This window comes from Mustela erminea, chromosome X (genome assembly GCF_009829155.1).
Source record: "Mustela erminea isolate mMusErm1 chromosome X, mMusErm1.Pri, whole genome shotgun sequence".
NCBI classification, from domain to species: Eukaryota; Metazoa; Chordata; class Mammalia; order Carnivora; family Mustelidae; genus Mustela; species Mustela erminea.
Window position 1 is genome coordinate 127,907,085 of NC_045635.1, and position 20,973 is coordinate 127,928,057.

At 41.1% G+C, this 20,973-nt stretch overlaps 1 protein-coding gene across 1 annotated transcript; it reads left to right on the plus strand.

The window, feature by feature from the left end:
- LOC116583647 (synaptonemal complex protein 3-like) lies at positions 1-11,233 on the plus strand. The gene is made up of 9 exons (XM_032331744.1): positions 1-42; positions 939-1,091; positions 1,835-1,904; positions 2,078-2,112; positions 3,751-3,868; positions 4,996-5,095; positions 6,889-6,987; positions 10,751-10,855; positions 10,984-11,233. Exons 2-9 carry the CDS (start codon positions 968-970, stop codon positions 11,035-11,037), a joined length of 705 nt encoding a protein of 234 aa, XP_032187635.1. The 5' UTR covers positions 1-42; positions 939-967; the 3' UTR covers positions 11,038-11,233.
- Positions 11,234-20,973: the final 9,740 nt, after the last annotated feature.

Sequence of the window (20,973 nt, forward strand, 5' to 3'; positions counted from 1 at the left end):
TCTCCCTCACGACGCCCTTGGAGGAGCTTCGCCGAGGACGTGGTGTGGAGGTCGTTGTGCGACGGGAGGCATGGCGGGAGGGACAGAGAGAGACAGAGGACGGGGGTGGGGCATAGGGACCCTCAGGGAGGCCCCGGCGTGTAGGGAGGCGGACCCGGGGGCACTGTGTGGCCGTGGGGGGGGGGGTCTCCTCAGACGGGAGGGGACCAGGGTGTGGGGCGGCGGCGGCCGGGCTCACCTCTGACGTGATGTCCCCATGAGGTCCTCTGGGACTCCGACAGGACACGACGAGGCCCCTGAGGGCCGGGCTGGCAGGGCCGGCCGGGCGGGGTCCCCACTTCCTGGGAGGGTCACAGCTGGTGAGGAGGGGCCGTCTGCCTCTGGCCCTCCTGCCTGGCCGACCCGGCAGGACAGTTTGGTCTCCTGAGGTCGTCCTGGGGTCCAGATGGAGCGTCCAGGAGGCCCCCCCTCCCCCACCACCACTAGACCTGACCGTCCCCGGACGGGGGCAGAACGGTTTATTCCCCATCCATTCCAAGGGGACCCTTGTTTTTGTCCCGGCCACGGTTGGGCCTCCAGGCCAGCACATGGTCCCGCGGGCCCCGAACGGGGTGGGGATGGCTTCTGTCCCAACGCAGGAGCAAGAATGTGGCGCAAGGTCCTGACAGTCAGAGAGATGTCCCGGGTCGGGTCGCGTGCCTTGGGTCGGGGGCGAGCAGGGAGCCAGGAGCGCAGAGGAGTCGGGGGGGTGGGAGGGGTGAGGGGGTGGGGAACGGGAAGGCAGGGGAAAGGGGTCCGCCGGCCGCGTCGTCTTTGCCCCGTCCTGGTCCAACAAGAGACATGAGGACACACACCCTCTGATCTGCGCAGGGGACCCTTGCCTGGCATCGCTCCCTGACCGTGTCCCCATTTCTTTAACACGTATTTGCGCTCACAAGGTGCGGGAGAGCTCGGAAGACACCTCGGAATGCCGCCGGCTGGGAGGAAGCGCCTGGGGAGAGCTGCGAAGGCCCCCGTGGAGGCTCAGGGTATGGCAGCCTATGACTTTGGGAGACAAGAGAGAAGACAGCTGAGCGGGCCAGAGGTGCAAGGTACTGTCTGTCTGACACCTTTGCAGAGATGGCGCGTGTAGATACTGCACACGCGGCAGGTCACTGCTTCGGAGTCCTCAGCGTTGCAAACAGTAAATTCCTCGCGCGTGCGTGCGTGCATGCGTGCATGCCTGTGTGTGTGTGTGTGTGTGTGTGTGTTTGCACGCGCACGCGTATGTAAAAAGCAGTTGCAGGTACCAGAGGCTGCCCCCTTGATCCTCCTGTCCCAGACCAGGATATTACAGAGGCTTAGATAGCAGCTCTTCTGCTCCACCACCCCCCCCCCCGCCCCGCCCCCGGCAGTCCTTCTTTCCAAAATATCTCACACCTGCTGGGTGATGTACTCTGGCATTAACCTTGAAAGACTCGTAACGCTGTCTCCGTCGCGTGGTCCTGGTCCCTGATCTACTTGCATCGGACCTCGCAAGGGCATGCTGCCTTTCCTATGGCTGCCTTAAAAACCTTGTGTTTGCAAGAGGGAGGCCTGAAGCACTCCACAGTTGAGGATATTGCTCCCTGACAACTGACCCCCAAAGGCCACACTTTGTTGTTTCTTCTTCTGTTTTGTTTTTTTAAATTTAAGTTCAGTTAGCCAATGTAGTACACCGTTGGTTTGTGATATAACGTTCATCAGCGATTCTTCTGTTGCCTACAACACCCGGCGCTCATCGCATCACGCGCCCTCCTTAATGCCCACCAGCATACTTCATTTTCAAATGTTTTCCACTTTTATTTCAACGCAGGAAACAATCCAGTAACTGATAACTACTGGGGAAGAAGTCCTCCAGCAGGATCATTTCTGGCAGATGTTGGGTAACGTGTTTAAAGCATTTTTCACTTGACTCATAAGGTACTTTAAGAATAATAAAGTTGGCTCAGGTAACAAGTACTGTATGTGAAGCACCTGGCATGATGTATTTCATCCAGAAAACAAGCATGCTGTTTTAGGTACCCTTAATTAAATACCTAATGTCATTTCTTTACAGGAATGAATTACAGAATATGTTGGAAAGATTTGAAGGTATGATTTAGGAGCTATTTCAACACAAGTAAATTGTTTTGAGCCATAATACATAGTGACGGGAAATGTTTTCAATGGAGTACAACACTGACATTTCATACCTTGTTCTCAGACACAGGATTTTCCCTAAGTATTTAGTGTGATTTGGCTTCATAGATTTCCTTAGTTGTCCGTTTTATCATGGATGTGTAGAGAATGGGACTGCCAGTGGTGAGTTAAGAGTGATGCTTTTATTTTACACATGGGTACATTTGATGGACTGTGGGGCTCTTAGAAAACATTGCACAAAATAATCTCTCTTCCACTTTGTGTCCCAGAGGAGGTGACAGGTCAGTTTTTAAATATCAATTTTTAATTTTCTCATTGTAGTCATTTTCCTTGACTTTTTTCTATTTATTTTCTTTGGTGCAGAAGTTTAAATCGAACCCTGTTGAGTAAGTCTCTGTCATGTTGTTTACACTAATTGTGCAATGGAAAACTAAAGACCACTTTGCCAGCATGCTACTAATATGTGATCAGAAACGAATAGACCTAAAAGTTTCCAATCGTTCTGTCAGATGTCCCTTAAACACTAACTGGGTTACAGGGCAAGACTCTTAGTAAAGAGTCCGAGTCAATATTTGAGTCCTCTGTATGGATCAATCATACAAGCAGGTATGTATTGAAAGCTTTGCTCTACTTGGTGGTGGCAAAGTACTGATTATTACACGTGGCAAACTGGATATAGAAAATAGTTGTAGAACAGCATGCCTTTTCATGATCCCTGGAAAATAGCTATTGATGGCAGATCCATAACATACAATCAAATGCCCAGGAAAGCGTTTTTGAAGTATTAAAAATTTCACTAATTGCAAAGCTGCTTTTTAAAAATGATGTAAGAAAAACTCCATTTGTTTACTAAAAACATATTTAGGAAGTGTTTTCATTCCGAATAAATTCTTCTAGTTCCTTAAACTCTCCATGGTCATTTGTCTTTAACTCAAATATAGTTAAACCTCATTGGCTAAATGAAAACACACACACACACACACACACACACACACACACAGACACACACACACACACCCTTTTTTCATTATTTATTTGTATCCCTTTTGGACACTTTTTTTTTCCTTTTGGACACTTTTAAAATAGAATGATAAAGTGTGTTTTATATATTAAATTCTAACGAGAATCCATCTCAGTGAGTCCTTTCATTTGAAGGATATTTTATACATTTATTAAAGACTAGCCTCTACAACTGTCTTTTCAAGAGAAAATTAAAGACTGTCATCGAGGAACCACCCCACCCCCCCATTTTTTTTTTACACATTTTGGAAGATAGTAACTTTTGTTTATTAGCTCTTTTTCCAGGATAAGTTAAATAAAGGGTGTGTGCAGGCAAAAAAATATATATAAATGAATTGGAATTCAGATACGAGTAACTGAAAGATTTCACAGGAAAAAAAACCATCTTGAATAATGATGAATTCATCTTGAAGATGAATAATCTTGATTTTTGATGTGAGGCCTTTAAAAAAAAAAAACACTAATTGTCTTTCCAATGCTGCTGATCCAATATTGCCTGTGTTGTCTTGAATAAACTGCAAAGAATAGCTTTCAGCATCAAATGTTAATAATTACGTATGCTTAATATAGGTGACACTAAAAGGATTTTTTATGCAAAGAGAAAAAGATGCATGATGGATACCAGAGCTTCTGTCAAAAGCATTAACCAGAAAATTGAGCGTGTTTGGAAGACCCAGGAAGAGCAAAGGTAATGTTGTTGGGTTTTGGAACCAGAAGCTGTGTGTCATTTCTTAGTATTTGTGATGACCAGTTAATTCAGTATAATACTGTTATCCTCTATCTTTTGGAGTCTCTGTTGAAAAATACGTCCGGCTTGATTTTTATCTAAGCAAACAGTTCCTTTAGTCCTATGAGTTCACACCATAACTGAAAAGAGATGTATTATCTAGAGGTCAATAAAGATAACCCCTATTTTTCTCCTTTCAAATTATAATGGGGCTTTCTTAGCGTAAGAAAAAATTGCATTCATTCTTGGAGTATGCGAGCTGAATAAGAGACAAATGTCTTGTGAGAGTTAGCTGTATTCAATTATGTAGAAAAGATCAATCTTATATTTGAGTAATTTTTAAATGTATCCCTATTGGGTTCACTGTTCTTTTGTACAAAATCTTTACTGTTTTGAAGACAAACCGTAAGAGACTCTTAGTGACAGAAAACAAACTGAGGGTTGCTGAAGGGAAGGTGGGTAAGGAGATGGGGTAACTGGGTGACAGGCATTAAGGAGGGCATGTGATGTAGTGAGCTCTGGGTGTTCTGTAAGACTGATGAATCACTGACCTCTACCTCTGAAACTAATTATACACTGTATGTTAATTGATTGAATTTAAGTAAAATTAAAAATTAAAAAAAAAATCTTTATTGTGCCGCAGTGGGGGAGAAAGTGAAATGTTACTGTTTGGGAAACTTGTATTACATAAGTGACTATGACACCCTCATTGAATCTATTTATCATTCCACAGCCTATATGTTATTCAGCAGGTGAATGAAAATGAAAAAAGTAAAAGTAAAAACAAAACCCCTTGTAGATAAAATGCAGTTTTGGGGAACATTTATAATGCAATAAATCTTCCTTGGTTTTCAAGAGCTAAGTCATATGGGATAGCATCCCTCTTAGACAGTTAGGAGTGAGTGAGGGTTAGCAATGGGAATAAGCCATCCACTTCATTTTGCTGTTTTCCATCAGAAAATGTCAGCTGTGATCGCCCCCTTCTCCCTTTATAGTATAATTTATGTTCAGTCAATTTGGTTTTGAGTGGGTTTACTTTTTTCTTAACGATACAAAGTATGACACTTACTCATAACTGTGTTTTACAGGCAGAAGCTTTATCACGAATACTGTCAGCAGTTTCTAACTTTGTTTCAAGAGTGGGATACAGATGTGCAGAAAACCAAGGAGGAAGAAGAAAAACTAGCTGTTGGTATCGGGCTTAGCTTTATAATTAATCTATAGTAACCAAGTCTCGAGTAGGAGTGGTGAGCCGAGCCACATCTTTAGACCCATAGATTTGAGCCAGAGTCCTGTTTCCATTGCTGGCTGTGTGGCTGGGCCCCGATCTCAGAGAAATCAGAAAAGTATAGGCGCACATCCTACTCACAGTAGCCCTTGGTCTTTATTTCCTCTCTTGGTTGGGGTTCCTGCAGTTCCAAGTGACAGACATTTGCCAAAGTACAAAAGAGGGATGCCCTTGGTTTATCTGAAGGTGTCAAAGGGAGTTTTGCACCAGGTATCGCTGAATGAGTCTGGGTAAATGTTGCTTGGGCAGTGCTGTCTGGGGCTCTGTCTCCGTCTCCCGATAGGCCCTCTCCATGGGGTCAAGCATGACAGCATCTTACAATCCTAGATTCACCACCAGGTTAGTAACCCCAGTGTACCGAGATAGCCTTTCTCCACAGGTTTGGCAGAAAAGTCCCCCAGACTGCCATCGGTAACCTAGTTTTAGTCATTTGCTCGTTCCTGAACGGGTCATTGAGCTCAGGGCATGGTTCCCTTTTAATGGACTGGCCTGTATCACATTTAGGAGTAAGGATGGTGGGGGAGATGTTGCTTTTTGAGGGCAAAGGAGAAGTCCTGGAATTGTTCCCTGAGAGTGGACCAGTGACTGGACAACGGAAATACCATCGCCAACCAACATTCTCATCCAGGTTGGGTTGGGTGTCATAGCAATCATAAATTTACATGAGACTAATACTCATGGTTGTGGCTGCACCTGAGAAGCTGGAGAGCTGGATTTTCCAGGGTTGGGCTGACGTTAGCTGTGTACCTCAACAGAGTGAGAAGGGGGCAAGGTATATAAGCAAAGGTATAGGTATGACCGTTGACCATAGATTGATCTGGAAAGGGTGAAAATGAGGACAGAGGGTGGAGACAGGGGACGGTGAAAGGTGTTCATTCAATGGATGTCAGATTCTGCCAGGGCACTGAGCTGTAATAGGAAAGGGAGAGTCGGCCACAAACACAGGGAGGTAGAGGTGGAATGTTGTGGAAAATGGGCAAAGAGCGTAGTCCAGTGGTCAAGAGCCTGGACACTGGGACAGTGATTTTTGGGATCCAGTTCTGATTTTTCTAAATGCTAGCTGTGAAACCAGGGACAAACTGCTTTCCTCTGAACCTCAGTTTCCTCGTCTACAAAAGGGAGCATAATAAGAGTACTTACAGGTTTTTTGTTTGTTTTGTTTTTTGTTTGTCTGTTTTTAGGATTTAAGTAAGCTCCTCTATAATAAGCTTATTTGAAATGGTTCAGACCAGTTTCTGTACATAGTTCCTCTGTAAGTCTTTGCCATTCATAAAATCATGTAGGTGTTTCAGTTATCGGGCTGACAAAAATCCAAGGTATGACTCTGCAAGTGAGCGGCTAAGTAGGGATATAACAAGTTCACTGGTGGAGGAATAGGCAGATCATGGAAGGGTTATTGGGGGGATCATGCATGTGGATTTTAAAATCAACAAGAATAAGATATATGAGTTGAATATTGTTAAGAAAGGAAATTTCCTACTTAGTGACCAGCAGATAAGACTATTGTGGTGTTTTTCTATGTTACCGGTAAACACAAATGATGTAAACTCAGTCATAATATTTGATAAAAGAGAAGATACTAAAAAAATATTTATTTAAAAACTACTCCAGTTGAATCTAGATTTTTTTGTTGTGAGATTTTAAATTTCACCAGAATGGCCATCACAGCTTTTTTTTTCTTTTATATTTGTAGAATATATTTCGACAGCAACAAAAGGTTTTACAACGCTCTAGAATTGTTCAGAGCCAGAGAATGCAAGCAATTAAAGAGTTGTATGAGCAATTCTTAAAGGTCTGCTGAATTTTGTAACACAATGTCTTCTCATAAAATGTAATATATATATATATATATATATATATATATATATATATATGGAAGTAGAAAATAATTGTTTTTCTTTCTTAATACATGTCAAAAACATTTTGGTTATGCCTTTGAAATCAATTAAAATCAATTAGGCATTTTCCATTTTGAATTCATTGTTCTGATTTAACATAAATGCTAAATGTACTTTTACTTTTCAGATTCATTAATGGTTTTGTGGCTGTTACTCAAGACAGGGAATGCTAGATTGGGAATTTTGCCAAGAAATATGCATATCGTGCATGAGACCTATCCTTTATTAACAACTTAATCATGGTTATTTTTTCCAGAGTCAGTCTTTCTTAGGAGAGTAGTGATGACTTTGTAGCTTGAAAGTAGGAAGACTTTAAATCACTTCTCGATGTCATTTAGTTTCCTTTGTGCTGCTGATGTTTCTTAAACAGCAAGTAGCCAATTTTATTTTCAGTTGCATTTTGTTAAGTATTTCATGGCATATTTGCTTCCAGAGTTATCAGCGTGACTAAGAGTGGCTTCATATGCCAACTTGTAATTGCAAGAGACAGCACAGAGAATGAAAGAATGAAAATGAGAGTGAAAAAAGCCTGAGTAAGGCTATCAGCTTGTGAATTGAGATTACCTTCAGTCGTATTTCCACACTAGCGAATCCTCCTCAGTGACACAGACCTCTTCTTCACACAGCCGTACACTCATTTGGGAGTGGATGGAATCCTGTCCATCCCCCTTCTGTTTTTGGTCAGGGTACCCTTGTCATTGTCATTGTTTCTAATGTCCTAAAGATACCTAATGCGAGACGACCCACCTACCCTCTTTTATTCTTTTGCATGTGGACATAAAGTTTTCCCAGCTTCATTCATTGAAGACACTATCTTTTCCTCATTTTGTATCCTTGGCCCCCACGTCAAAAATCAGCTGACTGTATATGTGAGAGTTTATTTCTGGGCTCACTGTTCTGTTCCATTGGCCTATACATCTGTCTTTATGCTAGTACCAAGCTGTTCTTATTACTGTAGCTTTAGAATATATTTTTCACATCAGGAGGTGTGATGGCTCCAGCTTGTTGTTGTTGTCCTTTCTTGGAATCGCTTTGGCTATTCACGGTCTTTTGTGGATCCACGTGAATTGTAGGGTTGCTTTGTAGAAGCATTTCTGTAGAAAAATAGCATTGGGGTTTTGATGGGGATAACACTGAATCCGTATGTTGCTTTGTGTGGTATGGACATTTGAACAATATTAAGTCTTCCTGTCCATGAGCATGGGATAATCATTCCACTTATGTGTGTTGTCTTTAATTTCTTTCATCAGTGCTTTGTAGTTTTCAGCCGACGAGTCTATCACCTCTTTGGTAAAGCATTTTTCCTTAAGTATCTTACTCTTTTTGATGCGGTTGTAAATGGGATTGTTTTCTTAATTTCACTTCTGGGGAACTCATTGTTAGTGTGTAGAAATACAGCTGACATTTGTGTGTTGGTTTGATAACTTGCGGCTTTGCTGAATTCATTTATTAGTTCTAACGGGGATTTTTGCATGTGTGGAATCCTTGGGGTTTCCTACATATAAGATCATGCTACCTGGGGCACCTGGGTTGTTCAGTGGGTTAAAGCCTCTGCCTTCGGCTCAGGTCATGGTCTCAGGGTCCTGGGATCGAGCCCCACATCAGGCTATCTGCTCAGTGGGGAGCCTGCTTCCTCCTCTCCCTCTGCCTGCCTCTCTGCCTACTTGTGATCTCTGTCTGTCAAATAAATAAATAAAAATCTTTAAAAAAAATCATGCTACCTGTGAGCAAAGATAAGTTCGCTTCTTCCTTTCCAGGTTGTATGCCTTCTGTTTCCTTTTACTGCCAAAATGCTCCAGCTAGGCCCCCTGGTACCTATGTTGAGTAGGAGTAGTGAGGTTGGGCAACCTCGTCTTCTTACTCCTGATTGTAGAGGAAAAGCTTTCAGTTTTTCACCACTGAGTACGTTAGCTGTGGGCTTGTCATAAAGCTGTGGGCTTTAGTATGGTGAGATGCATTCCTCCTGTACCTAGTTTGTTGAGAGTTTTTATCGTGAAAGAGCGTTGAATTTTGTCAGATAATTTTTCTGTGACTTTTGAGATGATCATGTAATTTGTTCTTAAAAGAATCTTGTTCAAATACGTGGTGAAATGTCTCTCTTCTAAACTAACTGGAATGTTTAAGAACTAGTGATATAATTTCAAAATAAGTATTCTTTAAAGAATCTTAGGATTGAACATATACTAAATAGTAATATTAAAATTGTTTCCAAGCGGAGAGTGTGTTGTTCTAATGCTCTGTGAAGACCATTTATTGGGTGGCATGGAGGTTTCGTAAACTAACAGAAATTATTTCTTCTCAATGTTATTGCCCAGTGTAACCACTTAGGGTTGGAAATTTACCGTTTTCCTTGACTCCTGTGGTTCCTTATCCTTCCCCTCCAGTTACTGTTGGGCTGTGTGGTACTTAACCTCTGCAGTGGTACTTTAAATTCTTTTTTCGAATTCCCACTGCTGCAGCCCTAGCTGAGGACCTCATTGTCCCTTGCTTCTACTATTAAACACTCATGTGATCTCTCCATCCTCCCTAGGTCTGCGGGTATTATCTTCCTACGAGGTAGTTCTCCCCTCTTGAAAGCCTGTCAGCAGGTTCCCCCTTGTAAACTCTTAGATATTCAAAGATTCACCATGACATGATGCCCTTTTTAGTTTTATTTGCTACATTCTGTCTTTATTCCCACCCTTCCCGATAACTGCTTCGTCTAAACTATTACTTCTATGCTCCATTTATGTCCTTCCCCTGGAAATGTTTTTAACTTCTCTTTCTTCACCTATTGAAATCTTACTCTTTTGCCAACGAGGTCAGCATTAATCTCCTTTTTCTGCTGTGCAGCCGCAACAAATTGTGCTTCTATAACTATCATAAGATTTTTGTATCATTTCTGTTTACATTTGCTCTTGGCCCTCGAATATGAGAGAGATTGTGTATTCATTTTTAAATTCCTCCACAGCACTCAACATGGTACTTTCTACATGGTACACACTATTTCAGCACTTGTTGAATGAATAGCAAAATATAAAAAGTGGGTTGTGTCTTTCATAAGTTGTAGAGGACACATCACAGGTCATTTTATTCCCCTGAAGGAAATCATGTTATGTTGACTATTACTGATAATAAACGTGTCATTACCTGACGTTAGAAAGCTCATTACTGGATTTCAAAAACAGCGATTGTTGATAGGGACTCCCACTCCTTTTCTATTTTGGAGTCTATTTTGAGCTTGACCTTAGCTGCTAGACATTAACCCATTGTTTTGAGCAAAGCGTACTGTAGTTGTGTCTCCTAAAATAAGAGTATTTTGGGGCACCTGGGTGGCTCAGTCAGTTAAGCGCCCAACCTTTGAGCTCAGCTCGGGTCTTCCTCTCAGGGTTGTGAGTTCAAACCCCATGATGGAGCCCACTTAAAATAATAATAATTAATAATAATGATGATGATGATGATGATGATTCTTCTTATTATTCACTCGAATCTAATATTTAGAATATTTCTTAGTGAATGTTTTGGTCTTACCTGTGTGATTTAGAATTTTATTTCAAATAAGATAATGGACATCACTGGAATATTAAAAAATGTAGTACTTTTGAAATTTAGTTTTGCATGTTTTGAACATAAGAAGAAAAATGGTGGTTTGTAACTGGACTAGGCTTTTTGTTTTAGAGTAAAGAAGACTTAGAGAAGAATCAGGAAAATTTTCTTATTGGTGAACAGAGCGAACTTGGGAAGGAAATGGTCGTGTTGCAAAAACACCTTATGATGGCACATGTAAGTAGTGTAATATTTAAAGGTGAAAACTAAGGATTGATTTAAACGTTGAAGTAGTCTATTTGCTGTTATAAGTATAATCCTTATATAAATACTAAACGAGTATATTTTCTCCTTTCATTTAATAGCAGCAACAAGAGGTGGCAACTGTTCGAAAGTCTCTTCAGTCTCTGTTATTTTAATGACATTTAAAGAAAGGACTTGAACTAAGTAACATGGTAATTGTGGTCCAACAATTCCAGCTTAAATGATTACATCTTGTTACTTGTTGGCTTAAGTGCAAGCCCCTCTTTCTGTGGGCCTAAACAGTTATGTGAGTAACAACAATCCCAAAGTTACATGCAGGAAACGTTCAGAAATTTGGTAGCAATGGCGACTTTTTCTCCCTAACACTGTCAATTAAATTTCAGCAATAAAGATGATTTACATTGAAGTATGCTTCAGTGAATCTGTGTCAGTTCCCAAAGGTAGAAAGTACAATTATAGAAGGTTACATTGCTCTTCCTGAAAGAAAAAATAATAATAATGAAAGAATACACCCTTCTGCATATACTCGTAAAGTTACGGAACCAATTTCAATGAATATAAGATTTGAAATACAGTCTACTCCACAAAATAACAGAATTTATTAAAGGCAACTTAAGTTTGTGTCCCAGAATAAGTGAAACTGCTAACAGTCATTAAGACAACTGAATAAGATATGTAAATATTGACTTGTGAGACATGAAGTTGTGAATATGCCACTTCCAACAACAACAACAAAAAAATTAAAATGTCATTTAATTGATTTTGGTCCACTATTAAATGACACCTGCCCTTAGCATGGATTAAAAAGTATTTTATCAACATATACATGTGCTTAGTTACCTATGGTTTAAATATTTCATGCCTATCTTTAGAGGTTAATTACCTAGAAAGTTTGGTTTTGCAAGTTTAATATCCAGTGAGTATATGGAAGGGTGATTGTATGCTCATCTAAAAACATGAAACATTAATTCTCACACCTTGTCTTTTCTGGTGCACTTTTTACATACATAACTATATGAAATTTTCAGTTGGAAATTGAAATTTCCAATTTTCGATTGGAAATGAAATCCGACTTCATAAGCACAAAGTTGTTTGTGAACTAGTTTGGAATAAATCAGTTAAATATATTCTAAATTACTGAAATCCCTTTCATGAATCATTCAGAACAACAACAACGAAAATATGCCTGTTTGGAGGAGAGGACTGTCTTTCTCCTGTTTTTCTGTGGGTTTAATATTTTTCATTATGGCCACTAGAGCCCCCTCTTCTATTTGTTTTATGGTTTTCCCTGTTTTAAAAGTAAGCCCCTATCAGATAAAGGACTAGTGTCCAAAACCTATAAAGAACTTAGCAAACTCAACACCCAAAGAACAAATAATCCAATCAAGAAATGGGCAGAGGACATGAACAGACATTTCTGCAAAGAAGACATCCAGATGGCTAACAGACACATGAAAAAGTGCTCCATATCACTCGGCATCAGGGAAATACAAATCAAAACCACAATGAGATATCACCTCACACCAGTCAGAATGGCTAAAATCAACAAGTCAGGAAATGACAGATGCTGGCGAGGATGCGGAGAAAGGGGAACCCTCCTCCACTGTTGGTGGGAATGCAAGCTGGTGCAACCACTCTGGAAAACAGTATGGAGGTCTCTCAAAATGTTGAAAATAGAACTGTCCTATGACCCAGCAATTGCACTACTGGGTATTTACCCTAAAGATACAAACCTAGTGATCTGAAGGGGCACGTGCACCCGAATGTTTATAGCAGCAATGTCCACAATAGCCAAACTATGGAAAGAACCTAGATGTCCATCAACAGATGAATGGATAAAGAAGATGTGGTATATATACACAATGGAATACTATGCAGCCATCAAAAGAAACAAAATCCTGCCATTTGCGACAACATGGATGGAACTAGAGCGTATCATGCTTAGCGAAATAAGTCAAGCAGAGAAAGACAACTATCGTATGATCTCCCTGATATGAGGAAGTGGTGATACAACATGGGGGCTTAAGTGGGTAGGAGAAGAATCAATGAAACAAGATGGGATTGGGAGGGAGACAAACCATAAGTGACTCTTAATCTCACAAAACAAACTGAGGGTTGCTGGGGGGAGGGGAGTTGGGAGAAGGGGGGTGGGGTTATGGACACTGAGGAGGGTATGTGCTTTGGTGAGTGCTGTGAAGTGTGTAAACCTGGTGATTCACAGACCTGTACCCCTGGGGATAAAAATATATGTTTATTAAAAAAAAAAAGTAAGCCCAAAACATTCTCATATTCTCTCTCTCTCTCTCTCTCTCTTTCCAAACCAAACTCTCTTTTTCTAACTTCTAACTTACTTTTCTTACATAGGAAGAAGTGAGTCTTCCACCATGGGTGAATATTTGACATCAAGGGACAGTTTACTCCTTAAATACTGCGTTTTTGGTCTTTTGTTGTTGTTGTTGTTGTTTTTGTGAAGGATTTTCCCCTTAAGCCAAAACATTAAGTCTTAAGTACGACTTCAAACTTCTTTTTCTCAAACTTTTATTTGAATTCCAGTTAATTAACATACAGTGTAATATTAGTTTTGGGTGTAGAATTTAGTGATTCAACATGTCCATACAACCCTTGGGGCTCATCACCGACAAGAGCTCTCCTTAATGCCCATCACCTATGTCAACCTAATTCTCCCCACCCACCTCCCCTCTGGTAACCATCAGTTTGTTCTCTACAGTTGAAAGTCTTGTTTCTTGGCTTTCCTCTCTTCCCCATCCCATCCAAGTTCATTTGCTTCTTAAATTCCACTTATTAGTGAAATCATATGGTATTTGTCTTTCTTTGACTGACTTATTTCACTTAACACAATACTCTCTAGCTCCATCCATGTTGTTGCAACTGGAAAGATTTCATTATTTTTTATGGCTGAATAATATTCCTCTCACTCTCTCTCTCTCTCTCTCTCTCTCTCTGTGTGTGTGCGTGTGTGTGTGTGTGTGTGTGTGTGTGTACAAAACTCAACATCAAAAAACAAATAATCCAATTAAAAATGGGCAGGAGAGACTCAATTATCATATGGTTTCACCTAGTTGTGGAGCATAACAAATAGCATGGAGGACAAGGGGAGATGGAGATGAGAAAGGAGTTGAGGGAAATTGGAAGGGGAGGTGAACCATGAGAGACTGTGGACTCTGAAAAACAATCTGAGGGTTTTGAAGGGGTGGGGGGGGAGGTTGGGGGAACCAGGTGGTGGGTATTGGAGAGGGCACGGATTGCATGGAGCACTGGATGTGGTGCAAAAATAATGAATACTGTTATGCTGAAAAAATAAAAAATTTTAAAAATTTTTTTAAAATGGGCAGGGGACATGAATAGATATTTTTCTAAGGAAGACATACAGGTGTCCAATAGACACATGAAAAGATGCTTAGCATCACTCATCATCAGGGAAATACAAATCAAAACTACAATGACTGGCGACATCAGTCAGAATGGCCAAAATAAACAACACAGGAAACAACAGGCATTGGCAAGGATGTGGAGAAAGGGGAGCCCTCCTACACGGTTGGTGGGAATGCAAACTGGTGCAGCCACTCCGGAAAACAGTATGGAGGGTCCTCAAAAAGTTCAACATAGAACTACCCTGAGACCCAGCAACTGCACTACTAGGTATTCACCCAAAGGATACAAAAATAGTAACTCAAAGGGATATATGTGCCCCGATGTTTATAGCGGCATTATCAACAATAGCCAAATTATGGAAAGGGCCCAAGGGCCCATCAACCGATGAATGGGTAAAGAAGTTGTGGTATATTTCAAACTTTTAAGGAGATCCTCACTTGAAACTAGAGGGTATTATGCTGAGTAAAATAAGTCAATCAGAGAAAGACAATTATCGTATGATCTCTCTGATATGAGGAATTTGAGAGGCAGGGCCAGGGCGGGGGGCGGTTGGTCAGTAGGGAAGGAAAAAATGAAACAAGATGGGATGGGGAGGGAGACAAACCATAAGAGACTCTTAATCTCATGAAACAAACTGAAGACTGCTGGGGGGAGGCGGGTGTGGAGAGGGTGGTTGGGTTATGGACATTGGGGAGGGTATGTGCTATGGTGAGCGCTGTGAACTGTGTAAGCCTGACGATTCACAGACCTGTACCCCTGGGGCAAATAATACATTATATGTTAATAAAAAAAAAATAATAAAAAGATCCTCACTTGAGAAATTTTGCCACTGGGCACACTCCAGTGTGTTCTCTGCGTATTTAATTCAGATACGCATATATTTTTCCTTTTAAGGAATATGGACTTACTGGCTTTTGTTCAATATGCTTTTCTCTTGCTTAAGATATTTACCGTACACACTCATTACTCCATTACTTTTCTTATTGTTCCATTAGGTAGCCTAGGGGCTGCAGAACCGCTGGATCAAATTAACAATCAGGTCAGACAGGAGGATTGATATCTCACTGAATGGCTCTTACTCATGTTGTTACCTGACATCTGTTAATAAGAAATAAAAAACTTTTGCAGGAATTTGCCTACTTCTGTTCACTATCCATAGAAAGAGATGTATTATCTACAAACTTATTAAGCTGCTTGTCCAAACATAAAATAGTAAACAGAGTCTCCAAAATACCATTTGTTTTTCGTCCTTTGAGCTACGTATAAAGAAGCAGAACAAATTATTCATTTATTGCTTCAGATTAATATAATTTGATAAAAATCACAGTATGCTTTACTATTTAATTTTAAGTGGCTTCCCTTTTATTTTCAGTCAGTACTGAATATTAGTTACAACTTGAATTTGAGGTCAAGACTAGTAACTTCATCTCACATTTGATAGGGGAACACTGATTATCAAAGTTCTCAAATTCATGAGTGGGTAGCCTGTTAAAAAGTTTCAGTATCTAGGGACGCCTGGGTGGCTCAGTTGATTAAGCAGCTGCCTTCGGCTCGGGTCATGATCCCAGCGTCCTGGGATCGAGTCCCGCATTGGGCTCCTTGCTCGGCAGGGAGCCTGCTTCTCCCTCTGCCTCTGCCTGCCATTCTGTCTGCCTGTGCTCGCTCTCTCTCCCTCTCTCTCTCTGACAAATAAATAAATAAAATCTTTTAAAAAAAGTTTCAGTATCTAAATTATATGCTATCAAAGTTGGAATGATGATAACAATAAGGCTAATAAAGAACTTACAGTGTAGTTGGGAAGGCGGCCTCCCCGCATACAGCAGTAACTCATATCGCAATCTCACAGTTCCCGCGGAACACCGACAAAGCTTAACTGTTGATGGAGTAATGACACCACAGAGGAAACCTGCCCGTTGTGTGAGTAGTTTCCAGCCTTGAGTTCCAGGACTAAGGGTTTTATTCACACCACGAGTCATCAGTTCAAATAACTTCTTACCACCAGTTGTGTGAGGCTTTAGCAAAGACACACTCAAATATTAGGGTGTAAAGATGAGGATGTTTTTCAAAAGCGCTAGCTGCTGACTTCTTACAGCTCGTTATTGCCAGGAGGATCTTTGGTCCTGTGGGGAGTCCAGGTAACAGGACCCTGGCACCCTAAAGGATACAACAGAAGGTCAGCCTCCAACTGTGGCATTGCATCTCTCCCACTGCAGACAGTATGCCAGACCATCGTAAGCTGGAGTGCGAGGCCTAGAGGAGTAACCAGATCAGAGCTGCGCTTCCCAGACTTCCACAGAGCCTTATGGTGTTACTCAGAGGTCACACAGGGCCACAGAGGTTTGGGCCAACCTTACACATGCAGTGTTTTACACTAGTGACCAGGTAACAGATAACAATGGGATTGATCCTACATATATTTTACTATGTCAAAGGTCATCGGCATGTGGGATATCCAGTTAATACGTCTTTGTGCGGATATCTAAAGGATGCTAGTCCTGCCGATTCTGGAAAAACTGTATACACCATCACCGTATAGGAGGAGTGTAACTCTGCCCTGGCGTCTGCTCACAAACACCGTGTTCTGCAGTCTGACTGCAAATATGTAAGCTGTAAAATTGTACAAGGCAGCCCATTACATTTTTATCCATGTTAATCAGGATTCCCCCAGCACTGCTAATCTAAAACAAATAAAGAAATTAATTAGGTATGAAATCTCCTAAATCTAGAACCATCAACCGAAATCTGTGTTTGCTAAAATTGATTTGTTCTTGTCTATGAATAAAATAGTATTAAAAAAAAAACACCAGATGATTGAGCAAGCCAGATGAAGCAGTGAGGGAGAAACCTGTAGGCACACAGTAAGTGTTGAAGAAATGTTAAATGACGCCCTTGTTCTTCTTAACACGGCGGGCATGTATTAGTCACTTAGCCAGTATTATGGACTGACGCTGTTGTGGCAGAGTAGTTTGTTCTCTCTGTGAGATTTCTTCCTATGCAAAGCTTGATTTGATGACCGTGGCCTCTTAGGAACCCACTTTTTTCAAGTACTGAGGTCAGCAACCAAGCAAAAAATAAAACATTGTATGAGGTTCAAATATGAGAACCTTCACCTCATAGTCGTTTATTAAAAATGCAGACTATCTACTCTGTTCCACTGGTCTATGTGTCTGTTTTTATGTCAGTGCCCCCCTGCTTCCCAAAAAAAATGCAGACTATCAACTTTTCTTTCCTAATAGGGAGTTACAAGTTTTACACGAAGACTATTATACTGGATTTATTTGTTTTAACATTTAATGTATGAGATAGGTTTTATCCCATAAAAGACAGTTCAACTATTGCATTTAATTTTGTCTTGGGGAAATGAGATCATTTGCTTGTCTATGGTAAAACATTCAACACATAGGGGGAAAATGTGCACAGTATATAGGATAACCAAATTATAGAATGAAGAAAAGAGGTACAGAGGTGGAATCAGCACAAACATAGCCCAGAGATTTTTTTTTTTTTTCAGAAAATCCAGCAAGGCAATATTGTTTTCCCGAATACTTCACAGGTTCTTAAATATAATGTTAAATGCTCATATTTACCACATGACCCCACATTGTTTCTTCTCAAAATGGAAATATCACAAAGATGATCAATGAAGCTACCTGAATTTCAGTTACATCTAGTCTAAGGAGGGAGAGCAAACAACATGTGAGGGTTTATAAATAAAATTCCTGACTATGGAGGATAACTACTCCTGTATTAAGCACCAAAGATGTAGAAATATCTGAAATATCTATTGGCTTTACATTCTTTTTACTTTAGTTCCATGATTAACTTATTGTCTGACTGTAGTACTAAGTAAAGAATGCTAGAGAGCAATGTAAGCTCACAGCTTTCAGTATGTAGAGGGGCGGGAGGTGGGGTGGTGCGGGTGGGGGGAGGGTGGGCGAAATCCTTGAGTGGCATAGATCAAACTGCTAATAGCAATTATCACTGAGGTGACAGGAGACACTTACTTTCTACTTCATGCACTTCTGTGAAGTTTAAATACTGTTTTAAAAGATTTTATTTACTAATTTGACACACAGAGAGAGATCACAAGTGGGCAGAGAGGCAGGCAGAGCGAAGGCCGGTGGGGGGGGGGGAGGTGGGAAGCACAGCAGAGAGCCTGATGCGGGGCTTGATCCCAGGACCCTGAGACCATCACCTCAGCTGAAGGCAGAGGCCTAACCCTCTGAGCCACCCAGGTGCCCCAAGTTTAAATACTTTTTGTTACCAATCATAAATTACTCTTGTAATCAGGAAAAGATTATAATAATCAAAGCCATCTGACTTCCGGCAATGCTTTAAACACTCTCAAGTCAATTTCACTGAAAACCTAGAGAAAATTCCAATAGACTTTCTTATTAAGTTACTAAACGGCTTTTGGGTGTCCACAGACAAATTAAGTTACTAATCAGCTTTGTGTGTCCACAGACAAATCTCCACTAATGTATAAACATGCTTAAGTGTCTTTCAAAAAACCATTAACCGACCTACGTTGGTTCCTCTAATGTCTCTCCTCTGAAACCGTCACCCCACCTCCCCTTCCTTTCCTCCATATTAGACAAGCTAATTGAAAAGCAGTCTATATGCGGAGAAAGGGGAATGCTCTTACACTGTTGGTGGGAGTGCCAGCTGGCGCAGCCACTCTGGAAAACAGTATGGAGGTTCCTCAAAAAGGTAAAACAGAGCTACCCAGTGCACCTGGGTGGTTCAGTTGGTAAGCGTCTGCCTTCAGCTCAGGTCATGATCCCACGGTCCTGGGATCCAGCCCTGTGTCAGGCTCCCTGCTCTGAGGGAAGCCTGCCTCTCCCTCTCCCACTCCCCTTGCTTGTGTTCCCTCTCTCGGTCTCTCTCTCTCTCTCTCTCTCTGTCCAATAAATAAAATCTTAAAAAAAAAAGGATTAGAACTACCCTATGACCCAGCAATTGCACTACTAGGTATTTATCCAAAGGACACAAACATAGTGATTCAAAGGGGTACATGCACCCCAATGTTTATAGCAGCAATGTCCACAATAGCCAAACTATGGAAAGAGCTCAGCTGTCCATCAACCGATGAAGGGATAAAGAAAATGTGAGTCGTATATAAAATGGAATATTATTCAGCCGTCAAAGAGAATGAAATCTTGCCATTTGCAACAACATGGATGGAAGTAGAAGGTATTATGCTAAGCGAAATAAGTCAGTCGGAGAAAGACAAATACCATATGAATTCACCCATATGTGGAGTTTAAGAAACAAAGCAGATGAACACAGGTGAAGGGCAGGAAAAATAAAATTAGATGAAAATTGACAGGGAGGCTAACCATAAGAGATGCTGAACTCTAGGAAGCAAACTGAGGGTTGCTGGAAAGAAGGTTGGTGGGGGGAGGGATAATTGGGTGATGGGCATTAAGGAGGGCACTTGATGTAATGGGCACCGGGTGTTCTATGCAACGGATGAATCACTAAACTCTACCTCTGAAACTACAAAAAAAAGACGTAGTATACATTTGCAATTTACTCCTTACCCTCACATTTGCTTCTTACCGCACTGATGTCTGGAGTTTGGCCACATTATTCTTACTAAACCTGTTTAAGGTAAGCATTGACTCTCTTTCTTTTCTTTTCTTTCTTTCTTCTTTCTTCTTTTTGAAGGGGGGAAGGAGGAGGGGCAGAGGGAGAGGGAGAGAATCCCAAGCAGACTCTGCACTGATCGGGGAGCCTGAGCAAGGTGGGACTCCATCTCACAACCCTGAGGTCATGACCTGAGCCAAAATCAAAAGTCAGGCTCAACTAACCGAGCCACCCAGACACCCCAAGCATTGGCCTTCAATTGCATTTCACTAATAGCCTTGCAAAACCTCTCTGCAATATTGAGAGGCTGGTCACTTCCTCTTTTTGAAATGCTTTGCTATGCTTTCATTTAGTCCATGTTCTTCCTTGGTGGAAACTCTTCTCCAGCTCCTTCTTAGACTGCTTCTCCCTCCCTATCTTTAATTTTACAGGATTCCATCCCTTCTCCTTTTATATTCATTGAACAATTTTATGTATACTGAGAACTACCATCTGTATACTAAAAGCTGGTCCTGCATAACAAGTAGTTTGGAAGTAGTGGTCAACAAATATTTGCATAAGGGGTCGAACACGATGTTTGTTGCATGGTGGATTTAATACCATGTGGGAATTCCCATGCTTTTGAAGGAAAGGAAAACTAACACTGAGTTTAAATAGTCACACATAGGGATGCCTGGGTGGTTCCATCAGTTAAGCCTCCAACTCTTGATTTCAGCTCAGGTCATGATCTCACAGTTGTGGGATGGAGCCCCACGTCAGGCTCCACGCTCGGTGTGGAGCCTGATTAAGATTCTCTCTCTCCCTCTCCCTTTGCCCCACCCCACCCCCCATGAAGTTTTTTTAAAAAGTAAGTAGTCACACATAAAGAACAATATATACCACATAGTAATGTTAACATTGGATTTGACCTTAGAATGATTGGTTGGGATTTTAATAGGCGAGCTGTAAGTACTGTTTACTCTTCTGAATTACACAAGACCCTTGCTACTTGGATTTGAATACAAATAGAACATGACTTATCTCAAGAGTAGCATTAATTAGTACAGGGGCAGATTTCAACTGTACATTTATAAAAGTTTTCACTAACTACATCCAGAAAAATACCAACT

What these genes read in the sequence shown, in the direction of transcription:
- LOC116583647 (XM_032331744.1), top strand. Translation starts at nt 968, where the DNA reads ATGCCGCCGGCTGGGAGGAAGCGCCTGGGGAGAGCTGCGAAGGCCCCC. An exon ending in TCATTTCTGGCAGATGTTGG is followed by an intron (nt 1,905 to 2,077) that starts GTAACGTGTTTA and finishes ATTTCTTTACAG; the next exon opens with GAATGAATTACAGAATATGT. An exon ending in TATGTTGGAAAGATTTGAAG is followed by an intron (nt 2,113 to 3,750) that starts GTATGATTTAGG and finishes TGCTTAATATAG; the next exon opens with GTGACACTAAAAGGATTTTT.